The following is a 20,072-nucleotide window of genomic DNA, read 5'->3' as shown; positions in this document are numbered from 1 at the left end:
AGTTAGTGCAAAGAAAGAAAGTGGAACCTTAAACTGTGTTTATTAGAATAAATGTGAAAAAATATTTATTTTTATTGATACATTCATATATTATATATAGATATATAGAAAACTATATAAACCAGAAGTGCACAATGTTAAAAGCTCTGATCATTGTCAACAACGGCATTTAGGGGGGATAAACTTCATATAGGCAAAAATGGGGGTAAACACAAATTCGACAGCAGGTACTGTATAACTTGCACTATGATGTTCACCAAAATTCACATTTTTCCAAGGTGAACACGCAAATTCAAAAGTTACAATATAGCTCAACTATGTAATTCTTAATACATATCATAGCACAATGTAGGACTAAAAACGGACATGCACAAACACTGCAGGATTGTCTCATTGACTGCATTTAAGCTTACGCGTTTCTGCCAACACAGCACTTTTAAATGCATTTTCCACATTAACCCTGGACACAGGTGTCAAATAGTGTTTTGGCAAGGGGGAAAAAGTGAATAACAAAAAGTGCCATATAATACATAATCTTAAAATGACTCCAGTGTAACTAACATCAAGTTATTACAGCGCTTCATTCTTGACATAGATTTGTGCTACATAACATAAGCTTGCTACATCAGGTTTATAATAAGATGGGTCATGAATAATAAGGGATGTCTTCTTGGGACTGCAGTGACCCCGCATTTTAGATTGTCACCAATTTCCATCACTTTTTCCTTCATGTAAAGTGCATCTACATAATGAGCATGGCATGAAACAAGACCAGAACCACCGGCTTCACGACCTGATTTATTTCAGAAATGATCGAGTCCTGTTAAGTTAGAGAAAAAGGTCCCACTGTGAGTAACTCAACTTGTCTTGGTTGAGTCCTGTTGTTTACTAAGCAGGGCTTCCAGTAGACGGAGCTTCGCTTTAAGGTTCTTATACTGGCAGTACTCCTCCGCCATTGGTCCACGGTCCTCCTTCTGACATGCCCTGTTAATGATATACGGAGGATGGAAGATGCAAATGAAAAGCAAACTTTAGTTTGTAGTTTCCAAACAACTTGCAGCAGCTTCCATAACTGGTTGATGGTCCCTATGTTGCCTTACTCAGATAGCTTTGTACAGTGTGTATTGTAATTAGAAAAAAAAAAAAAAAGACTTACTGCATTAACTTTGGAGGACTAACATGTACAGTACTGTGTACAATTCAGAGCAAACATCTGTCTTTCCTGAGCTCTGTGTGCTGGATTAATGTTACATGAGTGTGCATTACACTGTCGTACCATAACAATGGAATTTCTTTTGTGGATGTTTTTCTTTCTTTCTTTTTTTTTTTTTTCACAAGGCATTGTTGAAAACCAAATGTTCCAAGTTTAGTAAAAGACAAAATAAAATTCAAAAGCCAAGTACTCTTGATGTGTTACGTACGTATGTGCTTCATGGTGTGTTACCTGCCAGTCTGTGCATAGAATTGGTCCTCAAACTCTCGAAGCGCTTGGTGAACCCTCCGCTTTTCTGATCGAGTCAGCCTGAGGTGATCGAGTAATTCTGGTCTGCATTAAGAAAGAACCAATTCATCAACTTTTTATATCATCTGGATTGTGTTTAAATAAATAAACCACAACTAAAGACAAGCTGATCAAAGAAAAACAAATGCGAACCATCTTTATCTTTCTTTAAAACATGACTGAGCAAATCGGGTTGTTTTTTTTTTTTTTTACCTGGAAGCTTCATGTAGTGTTGCCATAGTGATAATCTGCGGGTGGAGAACCTTCACTTCTTCCAGCGGCGATACCAGAGGCGATTCAGACATTTCTAGGGAGGGCGGACACTGCAACTCCTCTAAAGACACGCACATGGAGGGTTTTAACCACAGCGGCTGCTGCCTGGGGCTTCTCTGTTTGGGATGCTCTTCATCAGAGCCCTCCTCTTCCTCCTGTGCAGATAAAGAAGAAAGAGAAAGGTAAAGAGAGAGGTAAATCCAACGATTTTCAATGGTCCAGTTCTGAAAGTTAAGAGATGGATAGATAAAACCAGCTGACTTTCTATAAATCATTATTATTGTTTATATCTCTTAATATTATAAAGAGAAGTTTCATAATATTATTGTGCAGCTGTTCTATTCAGCCAGATGTAGTCTGAGTTTAACCTTTCTTCTTAAAAATTCAGCATCATTGGTATTATCTCTCTTTCAACAAACAAAAAATCAACTGAATGTTGACTCACAATGGTTGTAATGTTTACTGTGGCTGAGGAAGAAATCAGCTGTTTGAGAAGACGGTAGCGATCGTAGAAAGGTTTCATCAAAGTTCGCTCCTGCTTGGTGCTCTGACAACAGAGATGAAGAAAGAAAAACGTTAAGATAGATTTTCACCAGACTAGAAAGATATTTATAAAAATAAATAAAACTACTTCTCAAAAGAATCAAAACAAAGAGCATTCATCCAAGCTTGTCTTACCGGCCGTCCGTGAAGACTCTCGAAGTACAACAAACACTTCTGCATGCTGGTCTTCTCCATACTCATCTGGAAAGGGGACATCTCCTGTACATACGGGAGTAGTGAAAACTAATAAACTCTTAGAACATCTAACGTCCAAACTTGTATTGCTATATTTGTGTTAATGGTACAAACAATTCTGCAAAATCAACCTTAATGCTGTCGGGCAGGCCCAGCTCTTGCCGTCTTTCCTTCAGCCTGTTTGTTATAATGTTCACCGTTTCCTCTACGTTTGGCTTGGCGTTGCTGTTGTTGTTCAGCTGCTGGAGCTCAGTTCCTGTCGGTACTGCCTCCTGTTTGTCTGTATTGCCCCTGCATGTTTCAGCTTCTTTTGACTGCCTTAGCTTCAGCTCTACAGGAAAGAGCAGGAATTTAAACAAATATCCTCATATGTGGTTCTCATTTTTCTTAGAAACAAAAATTAAGTTAAAAAAAATCTGGTGATTCTTTGTTTTTACATTCATCAGCTCCCAATATGCCCAAATATCAAAGAGAAATAAAAAATGCAGGCAATGGAAGAGTTCGGGTCTTAGGAGGTTAAAGATAATAATTTCTCTGCTACCATTTCATTTTAAAATGACATTTCAGCCTACTAATTTCTATAAACATCTCTCTTTTCATTTCAGTTAATTAATTATTACATATGGGTTATCTCCTACATTACTGACATTTACATTCATGGTATATGCAACATTTAAGTCAACGTTTCAAAATTAGTTGTTTAGCTTACAGGTACATATTTTCAGCTCAGGCTTCAATGTAGCTCCGATAATCGAACCACTTACGAAACTTCTTTCCCCGCTGCAGTTTTTAAAATAATTTACTTGCGAATGTTTTTGGTTATTTAACTGACCTTTAAGCTGCTTGCGACACCTGATGAGCTCCTTCATCAGTCTGGCCACCTCTGGATGTGCTGTCTTGTCATTGTGTGCTGGCTGGAAAAAAAAACAACAGAAAACGATATCTCACATAACAGTGGCCAGTCTGTTGCACTGGATACCAAGTAAGTGTTTTTTCAAAGTAATCATTATCACCAGCTTGTTCCTCATTGTCTAACAAACCATTATGCTACCAATGTTCCAGCAGAGGGAGTAATTCATCCTTAGCAGCAACAGTTTAGAACTTAAATATCTTTACAGCACCCTGATGAAGCAAGTCTGATTCACTGCCAAACCTTATAATGCTTCTCCTGTTCAAAACACTCCTCAAAATGCCTGATCCTCTTCCTCAGCGTGTGGATGTGCCTGTTGAGAGCTGAGATGGACACGGTGCCCTCGTCTCGCTCTGTAAGGACACTGCAGCGAGCCCTTGAGACAAGAAGAGCATATGCCCAATTTAACTCTACATCTGCACATTGGTCCACGCAATAAGGACTCAAAGGGTGTAGTTAAATATCACAAAATATAACAGCCAGTATGATTTTGTAAGGTATTAGCATTAATTATGAATAACAAAAAACATTTCCAAATTGCTTTTCATTTTTAACCTACAGCAAGAGCATAACATGAGAGGATTCCATTTATGAGCTACAAATGTCAGCGGCAAAGAAGTCGTCTTACATGCGTATGTGCTGTGAGCAGGGTGGAGATGGAGCTGTGTCGGGGTCTAGATTGTAGCGTTGGCTGTGGCTGAGGTTGGGGCAACGTGGCGAGGGAACTGGACAGTCAGTCATCGTAAAACGGGAAAGGAGTGGGCTGGCGTGAGGGCCTGATGGGCTCGGTAGTGTATCCTCTCCAGAAAGTTCCTCTAAATAAGCAGAAGTGGAATGGACAGGACTGGAATCTGACAGCTGCGGGGACGGGGTGTGTGCTGTAGGAGAGAGCAAGAGTGAAGTAAAATGATAATTTTATGTTTATTAAAATTAAAGCTAGGCTAAAATCCTATCTTAATTTGCAAAATCTTAATTTATCTGTTTGTGACAAATCAGTAAAACAAGATTATTCGTGTAGCTGTTATAATCTTTATGCGAAAAGAAAATAAATACATGTTTTTAACAATGTTTAGCCCAAACAAAAGGATGAAAATAACAGAAATAAAAAACCACGGACACCAGCAGCTGTAGAGTGATGCAACAATATTACCTTAGTTACCTAACTTACCAAGGAAAGATACACCCAGCTCTAAATAATCAAGCTCATACTTTGTGGCCAACAATTATTGACAGCAACATTACAACAGCTTTAATGAGCAAAATAAATGAAAGAAAACTGAGACTGAATTATATACCATAGGTAGAGCTGCAAGTTTAGTACATATAAAATAAAACCCATTATCTCACAAAGCTGAAACTTTAAAGTTTTTTTAATGTTTACAAATCATGTCAGCTTTGCTCTTCAGTGCCAGTGCAGTGTTTATACTGGAAGCTAAAAAATCATTATTACTATTTCATTGTAACAGCATCGTCATTGTTCTTGTCTTACCAGGCGGTGATGAGTCGACTGTCTGCTGTTCCTGAGAAGGCGCTAATGGCAGGCTGTGGGTCAAATTCAGCCTTTGCGATTCATTAGACAGAGGCTGTTGCTGAGCAGGTAAGTTATCCTGAGGTTCAGGGTCTCCTGATGCTAAGGGAGGTCCCAAGTCAGCCTCCAGGGCTTGCAGCTTTAGAGAGGGGCTCTGGAAGCAGAAGCAAAACATAGCTTCAAGGATGCAGGTAGGACAGGATAGAGAAAAAGAAGCGTTTCACATCATGCTCAGGAATCTTGAGCAGTCCTTTCAAAATCTCTTCACTCTCTTCTGGTCCAGAGTGTGGCTCGGTAAAGATTTGCAAGATGAGGTGAGAAGAGTGGTTTTGTCGTCTTCCTGAAAAAGGTATGAGTCAAAACGCAGAATACAGCTTTATAAGCAGGCTGCTTGTTTGACGTACGAGGAACAGAACACAAGTCTTTAGATTTCCTTGTAGTTATGAAAGGTTACTGCAAATGATCGCTACAAGAAACACATTTAAGAGAAGAAAAAATATCGAATTCCCACTGCGGTCACCCCCCTCAGCTCTGTGAGCAACTACAAGCTTGTCAGCAGTCAACCCGCAAGATACGAATCCCTTTGTCAGTCAGATTCCTAATATGCACCAGCATACAGCGTGGGATCTCTGATGAGCAATACACAGTAATTCCATTAACTGTGTCACCGTGATTCCCAGATCACCTGATCCGCCTGTTTGTGGGCAGTGTATGATAATATGGCAAGCCCCCAGAAAAGATATCACATCCCTAAATCCACATGGTTTTCCTTCAAACCGGCATTCCCAACACTTCTGCTGCTGATCTGCCTCCACATGGATTATTCATCATGCACGGAAGAATAGGGGTGGCAGGAATACCTCTTCAGTCATTGCGTGCGATGTGGGGGCGTGTGTGCAAGAAAAGAGAGCGGTTCAATATATGATGAGGTGTTTCCACAGCAACGTCAAGCCGAAGCAAGGAGTCTGTTTAATGGAGCTGCGGGGAGTCACGAAGCCGTTTGCCTCGGTGAGTGTGTGCAAGTGGGTGCATACGCAGTGAATTCTGATGCTGATATGCAGAGTGAAAAAAAATAATAGATTTGTAACTGCACCACCCCCATCATCAATATCATTAACAGCAGCAGATACAGGATTGGCTTCTTATTTCTACACCTCCTTGGTTGTTCATTCATAAAACAAAATTTGAAAAAATTAAATACAAGGCTTTGTGCGTCACAGAGGAGGTGGAAGGATGTAAGGGAGGGGCAGAAGTGAGGCTATCATTACTAAACCAGAGAACCCACAGTCACGAAACCTTGCTCCTATATATGTATGTATGTATGTATGTATGTATGTATGTATGTATGTATGTATGTATGTATGTATGTATGTATGTATGTATGTATGTATGTATATATATATATATATATATATATATATATATATATATATATATATATATATATATATATATATATATCCATCCATCCTCTTCCACATACATACACACAAGCACAATCGATTGCAGCATCACTCATCCTGGTGACATAAGTAGTGTTGACTTATGTATCTATAAAGACCATGAGGGAGGAGAACTTGCGTCATTTCTTGTGTTTCTCCCTCTGCAATCATGATGCCTGTCAGGAGAACCGTTACATCCTCCTCCTCCTTTTCCCCTCTGAAGGAACAAAGAGCTTAACCAATGTTAATATCCCCTTCCCAAAGCCTACTTACTGACACATATCAATGTGGGCAACCACACACTTACCGATGTGGAAAATTTTCAATTATAATGATACATAATAGAGACATAAAAAATAGCTCTCCAGTTATTTTTGATCACCACACAGACTTATTTCATTAATAGTTTGAATAGTTTCTGTGAAAAAAGTTAAGATGACTTTGTAATCAAAAATTTTAACAGATTTTAACAGATAGCAATTGCAAAACTGTAATCACCATCATCCAGCTGTGTGACCTCCAAATCTAAAAAGGGGCATTGTGAGGGTATTCAGCATTTAGCTACTGCTCAGATGACTACGTTAACTACTTTGGGTGCTTCCCTTCATATTTATCTGGTATGAGAGATCACTTTTACAGTTTGATTTTGATCTAAAATCTTAGACAATCCACCTGAACTTCAAGGCTTTCTCTCATTCGTTCCTTCTTTCTCTGTCTCTCTCTCGTTTTTTTAGTGCACTACATTAAGCTAGCCTTCAGCCCAGGGCTTCCCTTTTTCTAGCTTTGTAAATCACTCTGGATGTTCTAAACGTGCATTATAAATATATTCACTTTTGTGCAGACTGGCCTAGCTGTCACAGAACAGTCGTACTAGTGTAAAAAAAAAGAGTTTAAAGGAGAATGTGGAAATTATTTGGAGAGGGTAGCTATAATGTTTAAAGAGCCATATTTACCTTCCATTCAGACACTGTGGTTTTGTCTTCTGCCTTGGTGAAAGAGGTGAAAGAGACGCTGCAAAAGAAAATTCTGTCAACAAAAGGCAAATACAACTGAAATAAATACATGAAATAAATACATGGCCGCCAATTTAATGCTTTGTCTGTTATAATCAATACAGATCTGCTGCTCTGTGGCCAGAGGGTTAGCTGGCAATGCCATTAGGGCCATGGGTTATTCATGTCTGACATCAGTGGGACATAACAGCAATGACCTATCTGTAAACAAAAATTCAGCTTGCCACTATAGTAGGTCAGTCACATCCAGCTAGACGGTCTGTTCCACGTGAGCCCCTGTGGCGTGTCAGTGTTATTTAGACTGGAATCATATCAAAACCATGACTGTGAGCAGGACACTGTTCCCATAACCCATTTCTAAACTGACTGCAGAGCTTGGAGATGAGCTGAGCTAAGACGAACCAAGGAGCAGTACAAAGGGGAAAAAACTATTATAGAATCATGTAACATTAACGATCACACAAAGACTACTAATGTAAATCTTATTTCTCTCTGATTTTTAGAATAATGTTAAAATTCGATTGGGAGGAGTCTGAAATTTGCAGTTTCACTTTGACTTAAATGTTTTTGCCATCTGCCATGCCTCATAATCAAACAGGGCTATAAGGCATACAAAGCAAATAAAAAAATAAATAAATGAATACCACAGCTGGAAAAAAAAATCATCTTCTGTTATGTGCATGAAGAAACCTTCCTCTCACCTCTCTGTGGGCTGCTTCAGTGTTTGGGCATTGCTCTGTGTTTCATTCTCTGAAATAGATGACAGGTGGCCTGTGTCTGCAGAAGCCTGAAATGCAGTTTAGTCCAAGTCATGCAACGTTATAGACACCTAGTGAGCTTTTATAATGCTGTTACTAAACAGTAGAAATCAATAAAAAAGGAGAAATAAAGCAAACTTGTGATAAAATGTGAAAAAAAAAAACAATACACACCGCAGAACAGTCATCATTGAGAGATGAGGAAAGGACCTTTCCATCTTTGACCATGTCTACTTCATACATGTCTTCTTTCTTCGCTATGGAGGACACCTCCACCTGTGATAAGGTTCTGTTGATAAAGAGAAATGGTTGAGAAGGCTGATGGGAGAAACTAAATATATATTTTTTTATCTTCTTGTGATAATATGACCAGACATAATGTTGATGTGACCTTGTCAAATAGTCCTCAGGCAAGATACTGAACTCCAAATTGCCCTTGATACATTAATCAGAGTGCACTTTGTTGTGGCTCTGAATGAATAAATGTGGTGAATGTGGCCTGTAAAAAGCGCTTCGAATCCTCTGTTAAAGTTAGAGTAGAAGAGTGCTATATAAGCACCATAATCTCTGGGTAGAAAATGGGTAGACAGATATACTCACCCCAGGGTGGTACACTCCATCTCTGGCAGCTCCCCCTGTGTGCTTTGAGATGGTCTGTTCGGTGGATGTTGCCCTGGCCCTGGGTCAGTGGGGCAGGAGAGCACACCGCCTGCCTCCACACTTTCACTCTTCTGCTCCAGAACCTCCTGGTCTGCAATCAGCTTCTGAATGTCAGTGCTGACGTCAAAGCTGTTTTCACAGCCCTGCACCGGTGTGTCAGTACTATGAAGAGACAGAGAGAAGAGTTCACACGAAGAGAAGATGAGGCGAGACAGAAAACACTTTCTAATGAGGCACCCTATTTAAAGTGTTAATACATTTTAAGTAATGATTTCATGAAGAAGCAACAAGAGCAGATATTTTGGAGCTAGAAACCTTGATGAAGTTAAAATACAGAATTTTTTACCAAAGGCTTGGTGAACATTTTCATCTAAAATGGTACTAACAGAACAATCCGCTGTAGAAGAACAAATGGTCTAGCTAAAAAAACACAATGCAAATGTTCCCGTAGAGAAGGAATAACTAAATTGATAGCAGGCATTTTTACAGGAAGGCAACTTTTAATAATTTTTCTCATGGTTAATTTCTTATCTAGGCAATAGTAAAAGATATATTAACAATGTGCCAATTTTCAGTCTAGCACATTAAAATGCAGGGACTCTTTAATACACTTAAAGACAGCAAAGAACAAATTAAAAAAAATCTGTAGGGTACAAAATAAAATAAAACGCATTGTTAAATCAAGGAAAAATAAACTAAAGTATATCATTTTGCATTCACAGGAGTAAAATCGAAAAAACAAACTTGTAAGTGCATGATCACAGGGCTAAGAGGAGTTAAAATTGCTCATCTCTGCAGGAAAACATCCTGGGAGTCTGAATCAGCAGTGCCTGATCTAATGTTACGCCACGACATGTCTCATAAAACTCTGATGAGCTGCCCTCAGGAAAAACAAGCACAACTGATTTACCCAAATGAATTATGCTTCAAGTTTCCCTTTTTTAAACATCCACTATATTAACAGAAGCTAGTGAACAGCAGAAACAACAGCTATCAGAAAACTGCAGACAACACCAAATCACCAAATAATGTTAACAAAACCCTAAAACACACAAATTCGTCAGGTTATCTGTGACTAGACTTCTGCTTTGAGTGATACCAGCAGCCTCATAACCTTTTTATGGATGAATGATCGCTGCTGCAAAGCAAATACATCTGTCCACTGGCTCTAAAGCTACCTTGCATGAACTCACTCACTTGCAGAAGACTGTAGATCCATGGTTGTTGTCCCTGATGCTGAAGCAGATGAGACAAGAAAACATATTCTGCCAAAGCCGATTAACTTACAACATTATGCAGTTTACCTATGACAGTAAACAGTTTGCTGCTTTGGGTGGATGGAGAAAGTCAAAGACATAAAGAAAAGAGAGCACAGATGATGGGTGCTAAATGATAAAAAAGTAGCACCCAGAGCCAGAGAACTGACCCATCATGGGTACCCAGGCTCATACACACAAACAAGAATGCATACACACAAACAAACACACCTCAGCATTCAGCTGTGCACAGACAGAAATTTGAGCTCCCAGACAGAAACACTTGGTCATATTCAGGGTCAGCAGTGCCAGTTCTGGCACAGCAGTGGGTGGAAGTAGGCCAGAGATGCTAAGAGCCGAAAGGCAACACAAACTAACAAAAATAGATACAAGGTCGCAAATGGGGGGTACTTAAAATCATGCCTAAACACATCAATTACACAATAAATATTTAACAAAAAAAAAAAAAAAACATGACTCAATAAGGAAGATAATTCATTGGCCAATAAAAATCCTATTACACAAAAAAACCTTGAAACTTGAACCTGAAAATGAGAGTTTTATGAGAATTTTATGAGTTCCTTATCTATGTCATGGGTGCCCTGCAAGGACCTGTTCAGGTGGGAATTTTATTTTCCCCTCAGTTTGCTGCCTGTACTTTGGAGTTTTTCCCAGTAGATGAGAGGGTTTTTCCCCTGCGCCGTCAGGTCGGGCCTCTGGCAGCCTTTGAGATGGTCTGTTTGGGGGATGCTATCTTATGTGCTGAATGACAGTTTAGAATACCTGGCCTTCTTGGAGTCCCTGGGTGGGACGTTTGAGCGTGCCCCACCTAGGGACTCCATCGCCTTACCAGAAAACTTAAATAGTCATGTGGGCAATGACATTGAAACCTGGAGGGGTCATTATTGGGAGGAACGGCCTACCAGATCTAAACCCAAGCGGTATTCTGTTATTGAACTTCTGTACAAACCACAGTTTATCCACACCATGTTCAAACACAGGGATGTCGATACATTAAGATGGTTCCCATCTTTAAGAAGGGGGACCAGAGGGTGTGCTCCAACTAGGCCATGTTCTTTAGCTGGAAAAGGATGGAGTGTCCCCTCCAGGTCAGAGATGAGTTACTACCCCAAGTGGAAGAGTTTAAGTATCTCGGGCCCTTGTTCACAAATAAAGGGGAGAGGGGAGCAAGAGATCGAGAGATGAATTGGTGCTGCGGCTGAAGTGATCCGAATTCTGTACTGGTCCATCGTGGTGAAGAGAGAGCTAAGCGTAAAAGCAAAGTGCTCAATTTACCAGTCAGTCTACATCCCTACCCTCACCTATGGTCACGAGCTAGAGTAGTGACCGAAAGAACAAGATTGTGGATACAAGTGGTGGAAATTAGCTTTCTCAGAAAGGTGGCTGGCCTCTCCCTTAGAGATAGGGTGAGGAGTTCGGCCATCCAGGGGTGGTTTGGAGTAGAGCCACTACACCTCCACATCGAAGGGAGACAGTTGAGGAGGTTCAGGCATCTGACATCTCCTGGGTGCCTACTGGATGAGTTGTTCTCGGCATGTCCCACGGGAAGGAGGCCCAGGGGCAGACCCAGGACACACTGGAGAGAGCCCCTTTGTGCTCCCCCAGACAAGCTGGAGGTGGCCAAGGACAGTGAGCTCTGGGCTTCTCTCCTTAGGCCGCTTCCCCTGCAACTGGGCCTCGGATAAGCGGAAGAAAATGGATGAAAGACTGAAAAATATGACTGCAATGCGCTGACTTAAAGACATGATACTTTTTCTTAGAATCATTCAGTATATTTATAATATCATCTTATGTAATTGGAAAAAGTCAGAATGGACACCTGTTTTGAAATGAAACCCTTTGGAGATATAATTAGAGCGGGACTGCACCAAGGTCAAGACATGGCAAGACAGCACAGCAGGCAAATGCCAGGCATCTCTCCCAGCAACAGATACCAGTCTGGCATGTGCAGATGCAAAAAATAAATATGATCCCTTCTTGTTTATGCATGCAAAACAAAAATTAGGCATTTCTGAAACGAGGAGAAATGGAGGAGACAATGTGCTGCTACTCTTAAGTTAGGAAACAAATAAATGAGCTAAACACAGTTTCACTTCTTGTTACCGTATTGTAGATATTTAACCCGACTCCTATTTACCTACAGAAATGAAACTAATAAAAAGATAATGCTGTGTACCTTTGATTTCAATATATTTAAACTAGAAAGACAGTTGGAATGATTCAACATTTCTGCCTGAAGAACAGATGAGAGTGGGAAGCTGTTGATGAAAAATTATTGATATTTGTTTGCCCTATTAGAGCTAAACAAACACTCAGATGCAGCGAGAACACATAAAACTGTCTTGGAAGCTTTGACAATCTTCTCGAAGCTTGTTGGTGACAGATCTTGCAGCTCTGAATCAGTAGATGATTATATAAAATTATGAGATAACAAATAAACACAGGGTGGTTGATTCTTAGATAAGAACTCCACATTGAATCTACATTATATATACAATGTCGGTGTCAATTTTATTTATGTAGCACATTTCACTGCATGTGCTTATCATAAAAGATAAAAACATAAACAAAACTATATATCCCTACAATGTCTTAAGGCAATAAAAACAACACAGTTATTAGATGTAACCTGTGAGAATAAAAAGGTTTTGAGTCTGATTTTGAAAGCAGGCATATTTGTTACCGACCTCAGGTCAACAGGCAGCTTGTTTTGAAGACCTTGGCCACAGTAACTAAAACCCTCAGAACCCTTAGATCTAATTCTGGAAACAGTTAAAAGATCTATACCTGGTGATTTGAGAGGTCTAACTGGGTTATAGGCACCCAGCAAATCAGCAATTTAGTGGTGGGGCTAAACCACTGAGACCTTTATGAACTAACAGAACGATTTTTAAGGTAATTCTGTGTTGAACTGTGAGTCAATAAAGTGAGGCTTCTGCATTCTGAACAAGCTAAAGGTGCCCTAGTGAAATTTGAATAATTTAGCAAACAGAGTAGAGTCTAATCTGATTGAAATGAATGCATGGACCAATATCTCAGACAAGTTCAGCTTATTCTGTCTTAAGGTAAATAAAACAAATCTTAATAAAACATATCGGCAGCTAGACAGGCATGACTTTTGTGCATCAACATGAGTTGTGGAAATGGACTGAGGTCTTTGCTACCAACTCCTCTACATCCAACCTGAAAATGACACGTACAAAAAATGTATATTTCATGCCTCGTACTGTAGCTGCCCAGCTACTGATGCCTGCTTTTTAAATTGACACAAGTTGGTAATGTAAGAACAATCTGATCATTTTGATATATGGCTGTGATCGTGATGTAATATTGAATTTTTCCTTTAGTCGTCATGAGCCTGATGTCATCTGATAACATCGTTGCTTCATCACAGGGTAAACAGCTACTAGCATTTATGCCTAAAATGGCAAGAACAAAATGTGCTTCAAACAGAACTTCCATTTACAAGCTTGCAGCAACAAACATTCACAACTGAAAAAGAAATATGTAGAGTCTCTCTGGGAGAAAATAAATTTGGTACTATTTTTACTGTCCATTAGACTGAAAGGTCAAATGGGTCAAGCTGGACAAGTAACAGAACACAAATATTGGTTGACAAAGTTACTGTAAGAAGGTGCTGCTCTGAAGCTCACAGGTTTCTTGCCTTAAAAAGACCTAAAGGGAAATCTATCTATCTATCTATCTATCTATCTATCTATCTATCTATCTATCTATCTATCTATCTATCTATCTATCAAATTTCAAATACATTAGTGCTAGGGGACAGTACCTTTTGAGGTGAGTCTGCAGCCGTACTGTCTGGTTAGCAGGACTGGTTGATGACACGGCATTCTCCACCCCAAACCTGGGGACGCTGCTGTGGTCTGAGTAACAGCTGCTGGGTCGGACCTAGCAAGGACATCAACAGTAAACACACAAACACACCACTAGAGACAGACTACAAACCATTGAAGGAATCTTCTGCATTTACTACACAAGATTCTGCAGTTTTAACTGCTTCCAAGTCAGCTGAAACGTCACAACAAAGGTTTTACTGTAATAGAGCGGCAATAAATCCTACTTTCAGTTTAATGCATAACATACAATAAATAATATATGATAAAAACGGATGAATAATGTTACTGCCTATGGCCCACAAAATGTATTAAAAATATCTGTAAAATTAAAGAACGTCTTCTGAAGAAACAGACAGACTATTCATAACGTGACACACACTGAATATCATGAGCTAAAAGGCTGGTAATAACTAACACTACCATGTAAAACTGCTATATTTGATGGAAAGAGCTGTAACATTAATTCAAAATAGATGCATACATCTAGTTTTAAAAAAAAACTGGATTCACCTCAAAGTGTGAAAGAGCAGAGAGGACAGGAGGAGGAGGTGAGGTTGAGGCAATTGAGGAGCCCACGGCTGGGGCTGGAAGGAGAGCCTTTGCATGCCTGAGGAGATGGAGCAACAGGGCATTGCATACACTTTGCTCCTCCAGCATCCTGGGTCCTTCTGCAACACTGGAAAACAAAAAAGAGAAAAGGGAACAAGATCACAACGCAATACATACATACTGTATGATGCACTGTGAATTGTAAATGTCTTCCATTACATGTTGTAAACATATTGGAAATGGGCCCCATCTAGTGGACAGAGGCTTATACATCAGTAAACTGAGATAAATTGAGTGCATAAGGGGGCTCTATGCACCCAGCATTGACATTGCCCAGTGACAAAAACAACATCAGTAAACAACTATGAAATTTCACTTTGGCTTTGGAAACATCTGCTTAAATTACATTTCAGATAATCCTGTACAGTGTGGAAACCCCACTTGAGAATAAAATAGAATGTCTTGACATGTTTACATTATGCTGCAATTGCATTTCAGTGTTATTGTTGACAGCTACATTTCAGTTTTTCTTCAGTGTAAACAACAGCAAAAAGTTCATCCCGTATGAAGTGAGTGTGAAAATTTGGCTATGTAATAATAGACGTAAGTCCACATGGCCTATATGGGAACAAGATCACAATGCAATACATACATTGCTTCGTCTCCCCAAGCTCCGCCTACTGCTTGCCGTTTTACTTTATGTATGCTTCCCGGATGTTTTTGCACTAATTTCCTATGATCGTCAAACTCTTTTGAATCTTCGACCATTGAACCATCAAACGCTGGATATACACTTTCTCATTCTGCCAGAAACCTCGGAGTGCTTATGGATATTTCTTTTAAATTAAAAAGAGTATCTACTGTGCTAAAAACCAGCTTTTATCAATTACGCCAAATTTCCAAAGCTAAGCCCTATTTACCACATAAAGAACTCAAAAAACGTATCCATGCCTTCATCACTTGTAGATTGGACTATTGCAACTCTCTTTACCTGGCCCTCCAACTCTCCCTCCTTCAGTACCTGCAATTAGTCCAAAATGCGGCAGCACGCCTCTTAACCGGCACTAGAAAGCATGAGCACATCACCCCTGTCCTTGCTAACCTACACTGGCTTCCCGTCAAATATCGAATTGATTTCAAAATCCTTCTGCTCACTTTTAAAATTCTAAATAACCTGGCCCCTAGCTACTTAACTGATCTCCTTGAGCTGTACAAATGGTAAATAGCCTGTATTGGTATAGCGCTTTACTAGTCCCTAAGGACCCCAAAGCGCTTTACACATTCAGTCATCCACCCATTCACACAGACATTCACACACTGGTGATGGCAAGCTACACCCAAAGAGAGCACTAAGATCCAGCCAACTGCTCCTAATGCAACCAAGGTCTCATTTAAAAACCAGAGGTGACCGTGCATTTGCCATCGCTGCCCCTAGGCTCTGGAATAATCTCCCAGTCGAAACCCATACTTCGGAATCAATTCAATAGTTCAAATCCCGTTTAAAAACACACTTGTTTAACTTAGCTTTTAAAACAAATTAGTTTGGCTTTCATTCGGCAAATGCAATTTTAAGTATAATTGTACTATTTGTTCTTTGTTCTGCCCACACTGCGGTTTTATTGTGAAGCACTTTGATGTACACTAGTCTTTTAAATGTGCTATATAAATAAACTTTGACTTGAGTCGATGGCTGATAGGTCAGCATGGAAGAAGTATGTCAGACACATTACATAACTGACACCTCCAAGGAAAGGAACAGGTTTAAATGACATATATAAAAGTTAAAGTGGCAGGCGCTCATAATAATGCATGTCAGTCAAAACCAAGAAACAATCAAAAACCAGAAGCTACTTTTTTTAACAAAGTAATCACTTTTGAACATCTTTTTGCAGTCTTTCATCCCCTAATGTTTTTCATTCAATCCACTCCTCTCAGATCTCAGGTCAGAAGCAAAACAGCACCGAACATTTTGCAGCTCTCCAAGACTACCAACCATTTCAAACCCGCCTCCATATTTTTTTTCCAAACCACTGCTGCCAACTCCACACACCCTAACCAACTCTTTGTACTCAGCCTATAATCACCAGATATTTTCCCCACAAATCCAGAACTTTATGACTAACACCACATTCCACTGACATGACGTTAACTGTTACAGCAGAAAAAAGGCAAAACTGAGAGTTTAAAGGATGGAGGAACTGTTTAAAAGATGCTGACCAATTATAATTGCGATGAAAACTCAAGCAAGAAAAGTCTAACTTTACACTTTTGCTCCCTAGAGTTTGTGCTTGTTTACAGTGATGGCTGACTTCTGTAAACAGGAAGGGAGAAACAACCGGCAAAATCCTGATGACCCCTGTCTGTATCTTTATGTGACATATTCTGCATTATTAACCCCAGTTCACACCCATTTCCTTAAAGGGACCAACCCAGCTCCATGCAAAAGACACATAAAGCCACTGAGGCATCTGAACTGCTGCTGACATGTTGTAGGTTGCCATCATGACAAAAAGCCAGTGTTTTGTGAAAATGAAGAGAAACTAGAACCACAAACCTCTTCAAAACGAAATGTTAAAACCAAAACTTTTAGGCATGGCAGAACATACAATTTTGAGTCACTAAACTCTCTGCTTAAGTGTTTATGTCACGCTGTAGCTTTGGTGAGGATTTGAATGTGGCATTAATAACTGCAACTTACTGAAATATACAAGGTCCAAAGATGGTTGCCAGATTTTCCACAGGCATGTGGTTTGACTGGCTGTGAGTGGCCACTCTGGATAGAAAGCAGATGAGGTAAGACAAAATATTGAAGTTGTCATCAGGGATTTGGGATAGTTTTTCTCTCAGACTTTGGTTCATCTCCTCCTCATCTGTGTATCCTAAAAATAAGAAAAACACAAAATACAATAACATGTACATTTCAGACTTAAAGAGTTTATATCTTATAAACATATATAAATTTGCATGAGAATTCATACTGAATAGTTTTTTAACATCACTTGTGTCTCTAGTTCTTTGGCATAGGCACTGTTAACAGGGGTGTCATTTTACCGAGTAAATAATTAATTTCTTACTCAGAGTACAATAGCCACCAACAGCTTGAAGTGCTGATACAAAGCAGAATGAATCTACATAAATATAAGATAGATTAAGATAGTTTTACCTAGCAGTTTATAGATAAAGTTTCCAAAGTGCATTTGCATATACATGTTTTGGTACTTAATGGTGAGGTTTTTGCACTGTTTTCTCTGGATTTAAAAGCATCATAGCTGCTCATGTTTTTTCACATGTTCCCAGGCTGACTTTTAAGATCAGGCCACTGATCTGGTACAGGTACATTAGTTCCATCGCTAGTTACTCTGCTGTATATTTGGATTTGTTATCATGCTTCAGTATAATGTAGGTCACGGTACAAAATCTAAAGAAAAAAAAACTTATAGAACATGCTTTCCTTGTATGTCATACTCCAATTTTGTGTGAAATTTAAACTTTTTTTGTAGAATATTTTAAAAGGATATTTCAGTGAGGCTTGATAGCAGCAGGTAGCTTCTCAGCCACGCCAAATTTCCTTTCCAGCTTTTTAAAGAAAGCTTGATGTGTTAAAATGGGATCAAGATGCGCATTAACATATTGACTGAGCTCAGCCTTGCTTGCATCAGGACTAACAATAATACTACCAATTTCAATGCAACCATATTTTACCTTAGAGTTAATAAAATGTGATACCACCTAATTGGCATTACCTGTTATGAACAGAACCAGCTGTTTGCGCTGAGGCTCAGGAATGAGAGGAACAGGGAGCTCCCGAAGGAAGAGTTTTAGTAGAGATGCTACAGTAGGGACATCTGCCTCATGGTCCAGGTCAACCCTCTCACCACTGTCCCACCGCTGCCTCAGCTGCCTGGTTCGCACCACTGACCCACACAGACGGAACAGACCTCTATGCTGTATTCCTGCAATGAGGAAAGAGAGTTAGTTAAGTGCACATTCAGGTGATGTTGCAAGAAAAAGCAAGGAAGAAATGAGGAATAAGGTGAGACTGAAAAGGGTGTGTGTGTGTGGGGGGGGTAGAGCAATTACCATTCCTATCCAAGTAATCCACCATGTCTCTTAACACAAGGGGTATTCCACAGACCATCTGCCCTTCCTCTCTCAGTGTTTCCAAAGCAACACCAAACACACACCTGGGTGCCTCTTCAGGCTCCGTAACCAGGGTGGGAATGAAGGGCTCTGGACTGATCTTGGCGCTGGGCCTCACAATTCTCACTGAAGACACGTCGCTCTGCATGACAAGAGGAGGCACAATGCAGCTGACTCAGTCAAAGTTTTTTATTATAGTCAATAACCACAGTTGGGGGTTTTCTCTCTGTATTTTCTTTTCTCTTTTGACCCTTTAAAACCTGAACCATGAAATAACTACCCGAATCTTTAATTTTTTGATATTGGTGTGTTTGTTGACCCTTTAGACAAAATATATAAAAATATATCAAATTTTAATCTGCATTTATATATATATAGATATATGAGTTTTAATTTGTATCACATTTTATCACATTTGCTACATAAGCCATATTTTTGCAATTTAGTCATTAAAAATGTGTCATGCAATTTATATCATTTTTTGAAGATTAAAAAAAAAGTCGCGCTAATGATGTAGAAGTCTCAAAAACTCACAAAAACATATGTATCAAATCCGACACGCTGGGCTTTAAAGGGTTAAGAGTAGCCAGGTCCTGCGGACATCCTGAAAACTTCCCCATCTCTGCTTCATTACCTGTGAGTTGTTTGACTAGGTTGCGAAAACGCTAGCTGTTTAGCATTAAAACTGCACACTCTCTCGGGAGAAAATGCCATTTTTCCTGGATATAACGAGACCTCCAGGAATAAACGTTAACTTAGATATATCGGTTAACATTAACTAAATGTTTCCAGGTTATAAGAAGTTTTGTGTGGAGGTACATATATTGAACTTCGAGTGTTTCTCGGACTAACAACGAACATGTCGAGAATACCGAAAAGTGGAATAAGACCTCAGGCGAAACTTACACAGAGCGATAATGAAGCACTGGCTCCCATTTTCAGCTCAGCGAACCGGGGCAGTTCTCCTTTTTTGAAATGTAGACAGGTTTTTCCCTCCTCGACATGATGATCCGCTCTCTGAAACTATCTGAAAGCCCGACGTACGAAGACTAATTACTGCCATGGCCCTCACATCCCAGTGTGCGAGGTGTACAACGGAGGGGGAATGCTGTTGTTAAAATTGAGTAGTTAGCGTACTTCTTCTCACCGTTACGTTAGCTCCCCCCTGGAAAATATTGTTTAGGTTGCTAGTCACGTGACACAAGTGTAACCATGGTGACGTGTGGTAAGGAGAAGTCGAGCCCTTCAGGACCAGGATGCTGTAGCTTACTTTACTGTAGGTTAGATGCTCGGTGTCGGAATTGTATCCCAAATTGCCACCAGATCATTTTATTTGTAGAGGAGCTTAAGTGGAAAAATATATATCAAGATGTTTTATTATGTTATTATTTATTTTTACCTTAAGTGTTCCAGGCAAATGCAGAAA

At 39.6% G+C, this 20,072-nt stretch overlaps 1 protein-coding gene across 3 annotated transcripts; it reads right to left on the bottom strand.

Annotated features, from left to right (window-relative positions):
* Positions 1-24: 24 nt before the first annotated feature.
* LOC309720687 (protein FAM13A-like) lies at positions 25-19,926 on the bottom strand. 3 transcript variants are annotated; one of them, XM_082557820.1, is made up of 21 exons: positions 19,553-19,926; positions 18,587-18,788; positions 18,250-18,459; positions 17,205-17,385; positions 14,468-14,633; positions 13,891-14,009; positions 10,021-10,059; positions 8,764-8,985; positions 8,338-8,452; positions 8,107-8,192; positions 7,346-7,418; positions 4,912-5,104; positions 4,051-4,300; positions 3,666-3,798; positions 3,345-3,426; positions 2,644-2,843; positions 2,453-2,536; positions 2,220-2,321; positions 1,715-1,929; positions 1,445-1,546; positions 25-984 (listed from the first exon to the last, which is right to left on the bottom strand). In XM_082557820.1, exons 1-21 carry the CDS (start codon positions 19,580-19,582, stop codon positions 858-860), a joined length of 2,931 nt encoding a protein of 976 aa, XP_082413946.1. In that variant the 5' UTR covers positions 19,583-19,926; the 3' UTR covers positions 25-857. The 3 variants fall into 3 exon arrangements, with proteins under 3 accessions (XP_082413946.1, XP_082413947.1, XP_082413948.1); XM_082557821.1 differs by having other exon boundaries at positions 7,346-7,403; positions 19,553-19,925; XM_082557822.1 differs by lacking the exon at positions 10,021-10,059 and having other exon boundaries at positions 19,553-19,925.
* Between the last annotated feature and the right edge of the window lie 146 nt (positions 19,927-20,072).

This window comes from Aulonocara stuartgranti, assembly GCF_965226115.1.
Source record: "Aulonocara stuartgranti genome assembly, chromosome: 13".
Taxonomy (NCBI): Eukaryota; Metazoa; Chordata; class Actinopteri; order Cichliformes; family Cichlidae; genus Aulonocara; species Aulonocara stuartgranti.
The sequence above is the reverse complement of the archived record's forward strand: the minus strand, read 5'-3'. Positions and strand labels throughout refer to the sequence as shown.